General features: G+C 36.9%; 1 protein-coding gene across 16 annotated transcripts in view; it reads left to right on the top strand.

Annotated features, from left to right (window-relative positions):
• The window catches only part of ITGB6 (integrin subunit beta 6), a 161,956-nt gene that overhangs the window by 55,387 nt on the left and 90,921 nt on the right, over positions 1 to 15,648 (top strand). For 5 of the 16 annotated variants that reach the window (XM_077957099.1, XM_077957101.1, XM_077957097.1 and 2 more), the window contains 3 exons: positions 330 to 409; positions 2,960 to 3,164; positions 3,766 to 4,012. In XM_077957099.1, coding sequence (XP_077813225.1) covers positions 330 to 409; positions 2,960 to 3,164; positions 3,766 to 4,012 — 532 coding nt within the window. The remainder of the gene's footprint in view (positions 1 to 329; positions 410 to 2,959; positions 3,165 to 3,765; positions 4,013 to 15,648) is intronic. The other 11 variants (XM_077957108.1, XM_077957106.1, XM_077957105.1 and 8 more) reach the window with 3 other exon arrangements.

The raw sequence follows: 15,648 nt of genomic DNA, 5'->3' as shown, positions 1-15,648 counted from the left end.
TTAATGGGTGCATGTAATTTTTAAAAATTAAGGTGGAACAATAAATAGGATAATCCTATATTTGTGAACTTTCACATTTTAAGAAAAAAGAGGATGATAATTTTGGCTTATAAGACATACATACTTTTTAATACACATACACATATTTTACATGTGATAGATGTAAAATACAAACTTTTATGTGAATTGCTAACATTTCGAGGACTGATCTTGGATACTAAACTAAACTTTGATGTTGTTTTGTTCAAGTAATGTAAGAGCCATCAGTCTCATAAATGGAATGACTGAAAGTATACTTAATCCCTGCGTCTTGCTGGGTCTAAACCTAGGTGGCTGTGCCCTGGGAGGTGCAGAAACCTGTGAAGACTGCCTGCTCATTGGACCTCAGTGTGCCTGGTGTGCTCAGGAGGTAAAATAAACGACCTCAACATGTTTTTAAAACCTGTCTGCAGTTACACTCATGTTAATTTCCTCAGTGATAGTTCTGATAGTGAATTGCTTTTTTGTGGAATTGTATGAGTAAAACAAATCAGGAAAGGAGAAGGTGAGCATTGGTAGATCAAAATGGCATTCATGTGATTACTTTCAAAAACAATTTGTAGAAGGAGTGGATGTCAAATTATTTGGAAAAATATGTAACTTGGGATTTTTAATTTTACCTCACTCCTTCTCTTATTGTAAAGCCATTTCTAACTGGTTGCGTATAAAATATGGAGGCTGTCTGGATAATCAGAGATCATGGAGATGGATTTTCTAAAGTTAAACATACATTTGATGTTCATATCATAGTTGTATTCCATCTGGGTACTAGGATCCATTCTGAACTACTGCTAGGTTCTGAGGGATGTGTTTTAAGTTTGGGGCAAATATTACTGGTCAGGCATTATCCAGTTCTTTTAAAAATGGCATTTTCATAAACTCAGTGACTCTGTACCATGCCAGTGACAAAGTTCCAAATAGGCACTCCTTATCTGGTCAAACTGAAAACTATGTGAAATCAGTGTGAAGATGATTGGGGAATATCTACCAAGCCATTCTAAGACACTAGAGAGTGATGTCTGACTGATTCATGGTGAGAAAGACAGGCATTAGCTTTCTGAATTTTAAAACAAGTCTCTACCCACTGGATCTCATAAAGATAATCTAAACATAAATCAAATCATACAAATACCAAGTTCAGCGAAACCTCAACACCTCAACACCAAACTCAGAACTGGGTTCTACCTGTGGAAACCCAAACTCTGAGTTCAGTGTGTATCCATGAAGACATGAGAGCACAAACGTAGCTCAGTCCCCTACCAGAGCCTTGACCGACGCGACCACAAACAAAAGTCCAAGAGAATTATGCCTTTTTTTGAGTTCCTGTATCAAAGCAGGATTGAGAATATACAAGGAGGGAAAAATTCACATGTTTTTGGGTATTGACTTCCTGAAGAAGTATTAGTTTCATGCCAGAGAGATAAAATAACAAATCAGCCTAGAATTTTCATTTAAATGCATTTTTCAGCATTTAGTTAAGAGTTTCCTAAGTTGCTGCTGATAACTTTACTTGTGGATAATACTTGGTAGCCAAATTGTTGTCAAATTGTAAAGCCAAATTATTCTAAGAGGCCACTCTAATATTAGAAGTAGTTATGAGGATGCCAGTTGAGGCAGTTGGAGCAAAAAGTAAATTAGGCTTCTGCTTAGGGCAGATAGAAAATAGGTCATGTGGTTAACACCACCTCTGATCTTTTGGCAAAGGCTATGACTAGAGGGATAGCAATGACACTGTGTTGAGAAGGATTCTGAAGCCTTGGCCAGCCACTGTTTCCCTTAGTGACATCATGGGAAGTTACAGTTTGCCATGCCTGGCCTAGAGCTTCAGACATGCACAGGCCTACTGATTGATAACAAATTGTATTCTCAAAATCAATTTCAGAAGAAATCTAACTTTCCTAGCTGATGAAAACAGCAAGAGTGGCTTGGAGTTCTAAGAGGCAAGGAAAATAGTGTGAGCATTGGTTTGGTTTTCTCTAAGCATGAGAGTCAATGGGCAACAAGTTCCCCTTTGCGTAGTGTCATGCCCGCCCTAGAGCAGTCGTGCCTATCAGGTAAGTTAGGTATTTAATCTGTTAGCTCCATCTCCCTGTTTTGGGCGTTCCAGAATTTGAATGACCACATCTCTGCTGCGAACGACTTCATCTCACTGTACCTCTGCTATCCTTGTGGAACTCCTGTGTCCCACACAGAAAAGCAGACTTTTAACCCATCTTTTTCACTTTTCTTCCTCACTTTCAAATCTTGGAGAAAGTTCTAAAGGATCTTGAACTAGAATGCTTCAAGACTCTGGGTTTAAAGTCCACAAGAGGTCAATTTTGGTGAAGTCATGCTGCACTATAAGGGTAACAGACCAGTGCATACAACTGGCAGAGAGTGCTAGATGGGGGAGATGTTGCAATCCCTACCCTCAGGATCTCTCTTTATCACTAGATTTAGGGATTGACACTGGAGCACTTGGATAGTGTGTCAATTCCCAAATCTAGTGATAAAGATTTGATTGTGGAATCAAACCTACAGGTCAGCCTGAGCAGATAAATTCATGGAATGATGTCAACTTTATGAATCCAACTGTTTCAAGGATCTGGTCATGGCCTGGGAAGAAGCTTTAAAGAAGTGACCTCAAGACCTCCCCCACACTCCCTCCTACCCACCACCCCCAAAATTGTTACATGAATTCAAGTGAATATAATTGAAAGGAGACTCCAGTTTTACTCAGAATTTTACTGGCAGAATTCTCTGGTTATTCACCTATAACTTAACTTTAGACCTATAATCAATGTTAGTCATGTAGGGATACAATATGATAAGATGCTTAACTAGCAAAGTGTGCAGAAAAACTTTCAATTGCTGGTATCTTATAAAAGAAATTCAGATTTGTTTTCTTTTTCTGGTTATTGTTTTTCTTTTTCTTTTTTAGAATTTTACCCATCCATCTGGAGTTGGTGAAAGGTGTGATACCCCAGCAAACCTTTTAGCTAAAGGATGTCAATTAAACTTCATCGAAAACCCTGTCTCCCAAGTAGAAATACTTAAAAATAAGCCTCTCAGTGTAGGCAGACAGAAAAATAGTTCTGACATTGTTCAGATTGCACCTCAAAGCTTGATCCTTAAGTTGAGACCAGGTATGTTAGGATTTGGCTCATGTAAATAGATCTAATGTTATATATGGTAATTCTGCTACCCCACTAATGTGTCTTGTATCATATTACATATCATTGATTATTATGACTCGAATTTCCCATTCTTAAGGAAATCGAAAATTGCTAGGCTCACACATTTCTTTATTCACATCGGTCCCTGGCACTCCAATTGTGTTACTGAAGAAGCCATCTCTAATAGTAACCATTTAAATTACTCAAATGTTGTTAACGCTTACCTCACATTTCTTCAAGGATTGTAATGTAGATTTAAACTCTCTTTTATTTGGTTCCCCTTTTCTAAAACGACACACAAAAAATTCAGCTTATCTTCTATCTAAATGGATGCTAGTTCTCCCAAGGAGATATAAAATATCCTAACTTATTCTCCAATAGTTCTAAACTCACTGCAGAAAGAATTTCATGGGTTGGTTCATTTAGTATCTTAACCACACAGTTAACGAAATCCTATGTATTTCAGTAAGTTCTTATTGAGGTGAAATAGCCAGCTGACCCAGCAAGTGGCCAGTTGCAAATAAATCTCAGTGTGTTTTCCTGGGTTTGCTTTTCCTATTGGGCTTTGCAGGTGGTGCGCAGACTCTGCAGGTGCATGTCCGCCAGACTGAGGACTACCCGGTGGATTTGTATTACCTCATGGACCTCTCCGCCTCCATGGATGATGACCTCAACACAATCAAGGAGTTGGGCTCCCGGCTTTCCAAAGAGATGTCTAAATTAACCAGCAACTTTAGACTGGGCTTCGGATCTTTTGTGGAAAAACCTGTATCCCCTTTTGTGAAAACAACACCAGAAGAAATTGCCAACCCTTGCAGGTAAGTAAATGATTCTCTTGGCATCTATGTGCGCTGATTTTCTATGGAGATACTCCTGCTCTGAGCTGCACTTGCCAGGAGCTTGCTAACTCCCTGGCATTTCTGCCTCGTCTGGTTGGATCTCAGCAGTTCTCTCAGAGGCCTAGGTTGCTTGGAGTGAGGTGAGATCATCTGAACTACATGGTTCTAGCCGTGGGTCCTTGTGGCCTCTGCATTTGCCTCCCAGTGTAGGGCAGGATGTGGCAAACCAGAATGTGTGTTATGCATGCAAGGGAACCAAGGCTTTCACCATAGGCTCCATTGGATGGTGCCCAGTCTCAGTCTCTCAGACACTTTCTAGCCTCAATGGCCACCACTTTCTGAGGTTATTTGAAAATAACCTTCACTTTCCGAGAGTCTTTCTCCATGACAATGACTTCTGGCAAAATAATAATTTTTGCAACTTTTTCTGACATACTCTGGGAAATATTGGTTTCTCTTATTGCTTGGAGAAGGCATGCAGCCTTCACTGCTATTAAATTCAGTAGTAAATGACTCTATAGGCAATGACTCCATTCTAATATGCTATAATAAGCTATTAAAAACCACATATTATGCAGGTGATGGTGGAGGACAAATTGCTTTGTGATGGCTTATCTGTGCGGTGAATGACATGTTCAGAATCAAATAGTTTCCTATTGAAAAAGGGCTACCATATGCTCTGTCCCAGACCTTATGCTGAAGGTTTTACATGCATGACCTCATTCAGTCTTCATAATAACAGCAGGTTAAACAGCAGGTTAAAGCTAGCTTAATAACATCAGCCCTACACTCAGAGGAAGTGAGGCTCCGAGAGATTAGCTATTTGCCCAAGGCCACATGACTAATCCATGATCTGTACCGAGATTTGATTTGTCCCAAAAGCAAGCCCATTACTGCTATATATCTAGTTTATATGAAATAATTTTCCAAATGTTTATTAACTTATAATACTTTTATACACCAAAGGCATCAATCTCTATAAAAGATAAACAGCTTTTATTATACCATTTAAAAAACATCTCAGTATAGTTCCCAACTACAGTCTAACATAATCAAAAATAATTTAACCATAAAAGAAATTTATCAGTGATTGTAACACTTAGAAATTGTGTTTGGTTGCGAGTGTCTGAGACAGTGGCATAAAAAAAGAGTATTTTTGTTTTTTGTGTTTTGTTTTGTTTTGAAATGGAGTTTCATTCTGTCACCCAGGCTGGAGTGCAGTGGCATGATCTTGGCTCACTGAAACCTCTGCCTCCTGGGTTCAAGCGATTCTCCTGTGTCAGCCTCCCGAGTAGCTGAGATTACAAGTGCCCGCCACCATGCCTGGCTAATTTTTGTATTTTTAGTAGTGACTGGGTTTCGCTATGTTGGCCAGGCTGATCTCACACTCCTGACCTCAAGCGATCTGCCCCGCCTGGCGTCCCAAAGTGCTGGGATTACATGCGTGAGCCACCACGCCTGGCCATATTTTCTTTTCTCTTTTGCATGAAATACAGAGAAAGGCCATTCAGTGGTGATATGGCAGATCCGTAAACATGAGGAATCTAGGACTTTTTCTGCTCTCTGCTTCACCATTATTGACACTTGGATTTTATCTTCATGGTCCAAGAATGCTGCCACGGCACTGATCATTACTTCTTCATTTCAGTCAGAAGGAAAGGAGGAAAATAGTGGCAATAAGGGCACTGTCTGCCCACTCCCTCACAACTCCTTTTCATGTATAGTTGACATGCCTAAAATGCACAGATCAAAAATGTTCAGTTTGATGTGTTTTGATGGTTAAATATACCATTGCAATCAATATCCAAAACATGATGTAGAATATGTCCATCACCTCAGAAATTTCACATTACAGTTAGTTCTACCACTTCAGAGGCAACCACTTTCTATTTCTATAATTTATATTGGTTTTGCCTATTCCTGAATTTTGTATGAATATATAATGTAGTATATGCCCTATGTTTTTGGCTTCTTTGGTTCAACATAATGTTTTCAAGATTTACCTATGATTTCGTATGTATCAGGAGTTTGCTTCTTTTTGTTTTAATTAATAATCCATTGTATATATTTACTACATTTTGTTTACTCATTCTTTCATTGGTGGACATTTGGGTTGTTTCTATTTGGGGGGATTATTATGAAAAGGCTGCTATGAACACTTGTGTAGAAGTCTTTGTATAGATGTATGCTTTTATTTCTCTATAATAGACACCTAAACTGGAGTTGCTGAACTATATGATACTTATAATTTTTAAAGAAACTACCAAATTGTTTTCCAAAGTGAACGTACCATTTTGCATTTCCTTCAGTAGTGTGACAGGGTTCCAGATATTCCACATCCTTACTGACACTTGGTGTTGTCAGTTTTTTAAATTTTAGCCATTCTAATAGGTGTGGGGTAGCATCTCATTGTAGCTTTGATTTGCATCTCCTTAATGATGATGTTGAACATCTTTTCTTGTGTTTATTTGCCATTTTTATTTCTTATTTCGTGAAGTTTCTTTTCAAATCTTTTGCCCATTTGTTTAAGATTAGACTGTCTTTCCAATATTGTGTGGTAAGAGTACTTTTTATATGCTGGATACAAGTTTTTGTCAAATATATTTTGCAAAAAAATGTATATTTTTGTCAAAAATACTCTCTCCCAGTGTATGGCTTGTATTTTAATTTTTCTGGCAATACCTTTGGTCAAGCAAAAGTTTGTAATTTTGATGAAGTTCAGCTTATTAATTTTTAATTTTATGGTTACTGTATTTTATGTCTTAAGAAATTTTTGCTTACCGTAAAGGTCACAAAGACTTCTGCTGTATTTTCTTCTAGAAACTTTACGGTTAACGTGCTTACATTTAGGCTTCTGATCTCGAATTAGCTTTTGTATTTGGAATGAGAAAAAAAGGTCTAGGTTCATCTTTTGTTTCCATAGAGATATCTAGTTGTTCAAGCAGTATTTGTTACACAAGATTTTCTTTTCCACATTGAGTTATCTTAATGTCTTTGTGGACAAGCAGTTGACCATGTATGTGTGAGGCTAATTCTGGACACTATTCTGTTTCATTGATCCATTGCGTATACCCATGTAACAACTAATGCCTCACTACCTCCCTTATTGTAGCTTTATAGAAAGTCTTGAAATCAGGACCATAAGTCCTCCAACTTTGTATTTTCATTTTGTTTATCCTAGATCCTTTGCATTTCCATATAAATTTTAGAATCATCTTGTCAATTTCTTTAAAAAATATGCTGAGATTTTTATTGAGACAACATTGAAACCATAGATCAATTGTGGGGATATTGAACAGCTTACACACATCGAATTTTCCAATCATTTTATATGACATATATCTTCATTTATTCAGACCTTGTTTAATTTCTCAGAGCAATGTTTTGTCATTTTCAGGGTAGATATCTTGCACATGTTTTGTTTTATTTATTTCTAGGGACATTTAAAATTTTTTATTTTCAAATTCTTTGTGGATAACATGTAGAAATGCAATTGATTTTGCATATTCACTTTGTATCCTGCAAACTTCATGAATTTTCTCATTAGTTCTAGTGTGATTTTTATAGATTCCTTAGAACTTTCTGTGTATATGATCATGTCATCTATGACTAACAACTTCTTTTTCCTCCAATATCTATGCTTCTTCTTTCTTATTTCTTGCCTTAATGCACCAACTTGGGTCTCCAGTACCCTTTTAAATAGATGTAGTAGGAGAGGACAATCTAGTCATGTTCATGATCTTAGGGAGAAAGGATCAGTGTTTTACCATTAGGTATGTTGTTAGCTAGTGTTTTTTCATTTTCCTTCATCAGATCAAGGAAATTATCTTCTATTCCTTGCTTGGTACGTTTTTTTTAAAAAAAAATTATAAATGGTTGTTAAATTTTATTTCCCCAACTTAAGAAGTTTTTGCCAGAAATTTTACTCAACACCTTAGACTTGCATCTCATTGGCTGGCATTTAGTTACATGACCACAGTTAACTATAAAGGAAGCACATTGCTAGTTGCTCCTCCAAAATCAGCATTCTGTTATTAGGGAAGAAAGAAAGATGGATACAAGGTGGCATCTACGAGCAGTTCCTGCAACACTGAATACATAGATTTCTATAAAAAGTTATAAAGACTTATACCCTCAAAAATGCTGTATAATAAAAAGTAAGGTATGATTATTGTTATTCATTGCTTGATTCACTTGTAAAGGGAAATAAGCTTGGTGCTAACAACCTCTTAACTATCTAACATAAAAGTATTGCTAATGGTTTTGGCCCCATTTTTAAAATCAGAGAATATTATTCCTGAATACAATTTGTATTTAGTTCTTTGGTATACTGTGTGTCTTGCCCCTACAATAAGCTTTCATAGAGAGTTTAGTAGGGCAATTCCATCTAGAATTACAAAGTGCCACCTCTGCCCCAGAGTGTATATTTAAAATCATTCCTCATGTCACAGATCAGGTACGATGTAGCAACATGCAGTACAATAATAATCATGGGAACCAATGAGTGTGGAATGTTACCAGAGAAAATAACTAAAATTAACAAGGTTGGATGGCTCAGCTAAACTGGCAGCCCAGCATCTTGAACTAACAATGAGACCCTGTCCTTAATCGGGCTTCAGGTAAATGAAAGCAGTTTGGCTCTTTATTTACCTCTGACTGCACTTTATTCATGCATTTATTTATTCATTCATTTGTTCAACAAAATTTACTGAGTTCCAACTATGTACCAAGCAATGTGCTAGGCATGAGTATTTTTGGAAGAAGAAGACCTAGTCCCAGTTCTCAAGTAGCTGAAATCCTTTGGGGAAGCAGGTACATGATATCGCATGGTGATTAAGCACAAGGGCTTTGGAGTCAGCCCTGGATTCAGTCTTGATTCATACATTCACAAATAATGTGACCTTGGGTGAATCATTTCATTTCTCAAGTCTTCAGTGTTTTCGCTGTAAGTCTAGAATAACAATGCCAATCACAAAGAGTGGTTTTAAGAATTGAATGAGTTGGCCCGGCGTGCTGGCTCACGCCTGCAATCCCAGTGCTTTGGGAGGCCGAGGTGGGTGAATCATGAGGTCAGGAGTTTGAGATCAGCCTGGACAACATGGTAAAACCCTTTTTCTACTAAAAATACAAAAAAATTAGCCGGGCATGGGAGCACGCGCCTGTAATCCCAGCTACTTAGGAGGCTGAGGCAGGAGAATCGCTTAAACCCGGGAGGCAGAGGTTGCAGTGAGTCGAGACTGCGCCACAGTACTCCAGTCTAAGTGACAGAGTAAGACTACATCTCAAAAAAAAAAAAAAAAAAAAGAAAGAATTGAATGAGTTAATGAATGAAAGCATTTGGCATTGGGCCTGACCATGATACATTCTCAATAAATAGGAGGTGCTATTAACAACAACAGGGTGTGATTAGGGGGAGACCAGAGCACTGTAGGAGGGGGCAAAAAGTGGAGACCTGTAGGAGAATCATATATTTGATCCCTTAAAAGGTTCAATATATCCTATTTTCTGAAGATTATTATTATTGGCAAAATTTACCATTAAGGTTATAAATAGCAAGTTCTTTTTTGCGGCAAAATTATAGATTTTCCATTTCCATTATAGTCCTAACTCTCTCAGTTTCTCTGTCTAGATAGTATCCCCTCATACACACATACATACATATACATGTCAAGATAAAAAAAATCAGTCTTCTGATCAAACTAAACCTTATAATTGTAGAATAAAATGTTCTTAGTAGGAAGGCAATTAGAGGTAAAAGGAAAGAGCATAGAATTTTTCAGACCTGGGTTACAATCCTAACTTGGGATAAACAATTACTCTCTTTGAGCTCAGTCTCATCACTTATAAATGGGAATAATAATATTGACCTCCTAGAGTAATTGTGAGGACTGAATGAACTCAGAACAAAACAGACATTCAAAACAAATGTTAATTTTTGCTTCCTCTCATTACCACTTACTAATTTATCTCTAGTTATTTTAATCTAGTAGTCCTCAGACTTTTAGATCTCAGGACTCCCTTAGACTCTAAAAAATTAAGAGTCCCAAGAGCTTTAGTTTATGTGGGTTATATATACCCATAATCATCATACTAGAAAGTAAAATAGAAATGTCTTAAAATAATTATCTATTGATTTATTTAATAATTATAATAAGAAACCCACAGCATATTACTGTAATATGTTTTTATGAAAAATAACTGTATTTTCTGAAACAAAACAAAAATTAACAGGCCTTCTGCTCTAAAATGGAGCAGCACTGTTTTATATATTTGGAAATCTCTTTAAACATCTGGTTTAATGGAAGACAACTGGATTCTCTATCTGCTTCTGCATTTAATCTTTTGCCTTTTTCAAAAATTGAATTCCATGAAGAAAGTCAAACCTCATATAAACATGTAGTTGGAAAAGGAAGAAGCATGTAATCGCTTTTTTCAATGCCTGTGGACATTCTTCTTCGATATTACCTTCAAACTAGATAACAGGTGATAGTAGATAACAGGTAAAACTAGATAACAGGTGAAATAGTTTCAACGAGGAATCTGAAACATCAGTGAATGTTTCATGTTGTTAATCTGAAAAGCCATTGGTCTCTTTTCATTTTGAATGGCTTTTTAAAACCAGTGTATGATTTTGTAATATGATGCTTTGTTCTTTGTAAAATATTGATTCAGTGAGCTATGCAGACCTTACAGATTTCATGATACAATATCAAAAAAATCACATTTGTTAATATCACTACCATTCTCATCAGACAAATCTTAAAGTACTGGGAAGTATTGATTTTTCTATTTTATTATTATTATTATACTTTAAGTTCTGAGGTACATGTGCAGAATGTACAGGTTTGTTACATAGTTATACACTTGCCATGGTGGTTTGCTGCACCCATCAACCCATCATCTATGTTCGGTATTTCTCCTAGTGCTATCCCTCCCCCTAGCCTCCCACTTCCCAACAGGCCCTGGTGTGTGATGTTACCCTCCCTGTGCCCATGTGTTCTCATTGTTCAACTCCCACTTATGAGTGAGAACATGCTGTTTGGTTTTCTGTTCTTGTGTTAGTTTGCTGAGTATGATGGTTTGAGCTTCATCCATGTCCCTGCAAAGGGCAAGAACTTATCCTTTTTTATGGCTGTACAGTATTCCATGGTGTATATGTGCCACATTTTCTTTATCTGGTCTACCATTGATGGACATTTGGGTTGTTTCCAAGCGTTTGCTATTTTGAACAGTGCCACAATAAACATACGTGTGCATGTGTCTTTATAGTAGAATGATTTATAATCCTTTGGGTATATACCCAGTAATGGGATTGCTAAGTCAAATGGTATTTCTGATTCTAGATCCTTGAGGAATAGCCACACTGTCTTCCACAATGATTGAACTAATTTACACTCCTACCAACAGTGTAAAAGCATTTCTATTTCTCCACATCCTCTGCAGCGTCTGTTGTTTCCTGACTTTTTAATGATTGCCATTCTAACTGGCGTGAGATGGTATCTCATTGTGGTTTTGCTTTGCATTTCTCTAATGACCAATGATAATGAGCTTTTTTCCATGTTTCTTGGCCACATAAATGTCTTCTTTTGAGAAGTGTCTGTTCATATCCTTTGCCCACTTTTTGATGGGATTTTTGTTGTTGTTGTTGTTTGTTTTTTGTTTTTTATAAATTTGTTTAAGTTATTTGTAGATTCTGGATATTAGCCCTTTGTCAGATGGATAGATTGCAGAAATTTTCTCCCACTCTGTAGGTTTCCTGTTCACTCTGATGATAGTTTCTTTTGTTGTGCAGAAGCTCTTTAGTTTAATTAGATCCCATTTGTCAATTTTGACTTTTATTGCTTTTAGTGTTTTAGTCATGAAGTATTTGCCCATGCCTATATCCTGAATGGTATTACCTAGATTTTCTTCTCGGGTTTTTATGGTTTTAGGTCTTATGTTTATGTCTTTAATCCATCTTGAGTTAATTTTTGTATAAGGTGTAAGGAAGGTGTCCAGTTTCAGTTTTTTGCATATGGCTAGCCAGTTTTTCCAACACCATTTATTAAGTAGGGAATCCTTTCCCCATTGCTTGATTTGTCAAAGATCAGATGGTTGTAGATGTGTGACATTATTTCTGAGGTCTCTGTTCTGTTCCATTGGTCTGTATATCTGTTTTGGTACCAGTACCATGCTGTTTTGGTTACTGTAGCTTTGTAGTATAGTTTGAAGTCAGGTGGCATGATGCCTCCAGCTTTGCTCTTTTGCTTAAAATTGTCTTGGCTATACGGGCTCCTTTTTGATTCCATATGAAATTTAAAGTAGTTTTTTCTAAATCTGTGACGAAAGTCAATGGTAGCTTGATGGGGATAGCATTGAATCTATAAATTACTTTGACCAGTATGGCTATATTCACGATATTGGTTCTTCGTATCCACTAGCATGAAATGTGTTTCCATTTGTTTTTGTCCTCTCTTATTCCTTGAGCAGTGGTTTGTAATTCTTGAAAAGGTCCTTCACATCCATTGTAAGTTGGATTCCTAGGTATTTTATTCTCTTTGTAGCAATTATGAATGGGAGTTTACTCATGATTTGGCTCTCTGTCTGTTAGTGGTGTATAGGAATGCTTGTGATTTTTGCACATTGATTTTGTATCCTGAGACTTTGCTGAAGTTGTTTATCAGCTTAAGGAGATTTTGGGCTGAGATGATAGAGTTTTCTAAATATACAATCTTGTCATCTGCAAACAGAGACAATTTGACTTCCTCTCTTTCTATTTGAATACGCTTTATTTCTTTCTCTTGCCTGATTGTCCTGGCCAGAACTTCGAATACCATGTTGAATAGAAGTGGTGAAAGAGGGCATTCTTGTCTTGTGCCGGTTTTCAAAGGGAATACTTCCAGCTTTTGCCCATTCAGTATGATATTGGCTTTTGGTTTGTCATGAATAGCTCTTATTATTTTCAGACATGTTCCATCAATACCTAGTTTATTGAGAGTTTTTAGCATGAAGGGGTGTTGAATTTTGTTGAGGGCCTTTTCTGCATCTATTGAGATAATCATGTGATTTTTGTCTTTGGTTCTGTTTATGTGATGGATTATGTTTATTGATTTGCATATGTTGAACCAGCCTTGCATCACAGGGATGAGGCCCACTTGATCGTGGTGGATAAGCTTTCTGATGTGCTGCTGGATTCGGTTTGCCAGTATTTTCTTGAGGATTTTCACTTCAATGTTCATCGGGGGTATTGGCCTGAAATTTTCTTTTTTTGTTGTGTCTCTACCAGGCTTTTGTATTAGGATGATGCTGGCCTCATAAAATGAGTTAGAGAGGATTCCCTCTTTTTCTATTGTTTGGAATAGTTTCAAAAGGAATGGTACCAGCTCCTATTTGTACCTCTGGTAGAATTTGGCTGTGAATACATCTGGTCCTGGGCATTTTTTTGGTTGGTAGGCTATTAATTACTATCTCAATTTCAGAACTTGTTATTAGTTGATTCAGGTATTCAACTTCTTCCTGATTTAGTCTTGGGATGGTGTATGTGTCCAGGAATTTATCCATTTCTTCTAGATTTTCTAGTTTATTTGCATAGAGGTATTTATAGTATTCGCTGACGGTACTTTGTATTTCTGTAAGATCAGTGGTGATGCCCCGTTTATCATTTTTTATTGTGTCTGTTTGATTCTTCTCTCTTTTCTTCTTTATTAGTTTGGCTAGTGGTATATCTATTTTGTTAATCTTTTCAAAAACCTGCTCCTGGATTCACTGATTTTTTTAAAAGGATTTTTGTGTCTCTATCTCCTTCAGTTCTACTCTAATCTTAGTTATTTGTTATCTTCTGCTAGCTTTGGAATTTGTGTGCTCCTGCTTCTCTAGTTCTTTTAATTGTGATGTTAGGGTGTCAATGTTAGATCTTTCCTACTTTCTCCTGTGGATATTTAGTTCTATAAATTTCTCTCTAAACACTGCTTTAGCTGTGTCTCAGAGATTCTAGTACGTTATATCTTTGTTCTCATTGGTTTCAAAGAACTTCTTTATTTCTGCCTTCATTTCATTTTTTACCCAGGAGCATGTTGTTCAGTTTCCATGTAGTTGTGTGATTTTGAGTGAGTTTCTTAATCCTCAGTTCTAATTTGATTGCACTTTGGTATGAGAGACTGTGTGTTATGATTTCAGTTATTTTGCATTTGCTGAGGAGTGTTTTACTTCCAATTATGTGGTCAATTTTAGAATAAGTGCGATTTGGTGCTGAGAAGAATGTATATTCTGTTGATTTTGGGTGGAGAGTCCTGTAGATGTCTATTATGTCTGCTTGGTCCAGAGCTGAGTTCAAGTCCTGAATATCCTTGTTAATTTTCAGTCTCATTGATTTGTCTAATATTGACAGTGGGGTGTTAAAATCTCCTACTATTATTGTGTGGGAGTCTAAGTTTCTTTGTAGGTCTCTAAAGACTTGCTTTGTGAATCTGGGTGCTGCTGTATTGGGTGCATATATATTTAGGATAGTTGGCTCTTCTTGTTGTGTTGATCCCTTTACCATTATGTAATGCCCTTCTTTGTCTTTTTTTCTCTTTGTTGGTTTAAAATCTGTTTTAAACCAACTCCTGCTTTTTTTGCTTTCCATTTGTTTGGTAAATCTTCCTCCATCCCTTTATTTTGAGCCCATGTGTGTCTTTGCACGTGACATGCGTCTCCTGAATACACACCAATGGGTCCTGACTGTTTATCCAATTTGCCAGTCTGTGTCTTTTAATTGGGGCATTTAGCCCATTTACATTTAAGGTTAATGTTGTTATGCGTGAATCTGATCCTGCCATTATGATTTTAGCTGGTTATTTTGCCTATTAGTTGATGCATTTTCTTCATAGTTTCGACAGTCTTTACAATTTGGTATGTTTTCACAGTGGCTGGTACCAGTTTTTCCTTTCCATATTTAGTACTTCCTTCAGGAGCTCTTGTAAGGCAGTCCTGGTGGTGACAAAATCTCTCAGCATTTGCTTGTCTGTAAAGGATTTTATTTCTTCTTCGCTTATGAAGCTCAGTTCGGTTGGATATGAAATTCTGGATTGAAAATTCTTTTCTTTAAGAATGTTGAATATTGGTCCCCACTCTCTTCTGGCTTGTAGGGTTTCTGCAGAGAGATCTGCTGTTAGTCTAATGGGTTTCCCTTTGTGGGTAACCCAACCTTTCTGTCCTGGTTGCCCTTAATATTTTTTCCTTCATTTCAACCTTGGTGAATCTGATGATTATATGTCTTGGGGTTGCTCTTTTGGAGGATTATCTTTGTTGTGTTCTCTGTATTTCCTGAATTTGAATGTTGGTCTGCCTTGCTAAGTTGGGGAAGTTCTCCTGGATAATATCCTTAAGAGTGTTTTCCAACTTGGTTCCATTCTCCCTGTCACTTTCAGGTACACCAATCAAACATAGGTTTGGTCTTTTCACATAGTCCCATATTTCTTGGAGGCTTTGTTTGTTCCTTTTCATTCTTTCTTCTCTAATCTTGTCTTCATGCTTTATTTCATTAAGTTGATCTTCAATCTCTGATATCCTTTCTTCCACTTGATCGATTCAGCTTTTGATACTTGCATATGCTTCATGAAGTTCTCGTGCTGTGTTTTTCATCTCCATCAGGTCAT

The sequence above is a fragment of the Macaca mulatta genome, chromosome 12, assembly GCF_049350105.2.
Source record: "Macaca mulatta isolate MMU2019108-1 chromosome 12, T2T-MMU8v2.0, whole genome shotgun sequence".
Classification (NCBI taxonomy): Eukaryota; Metazoa; Chordata; class Mammalia; order Primates; family Cercopithecidae; genus Macaca; species Macaca mulatta.
The sequence above is the reverse complement of the archived record's forward strand: the minus strand, read 5'-3'. Positions and strand labels throughout refer to the sequence as shown.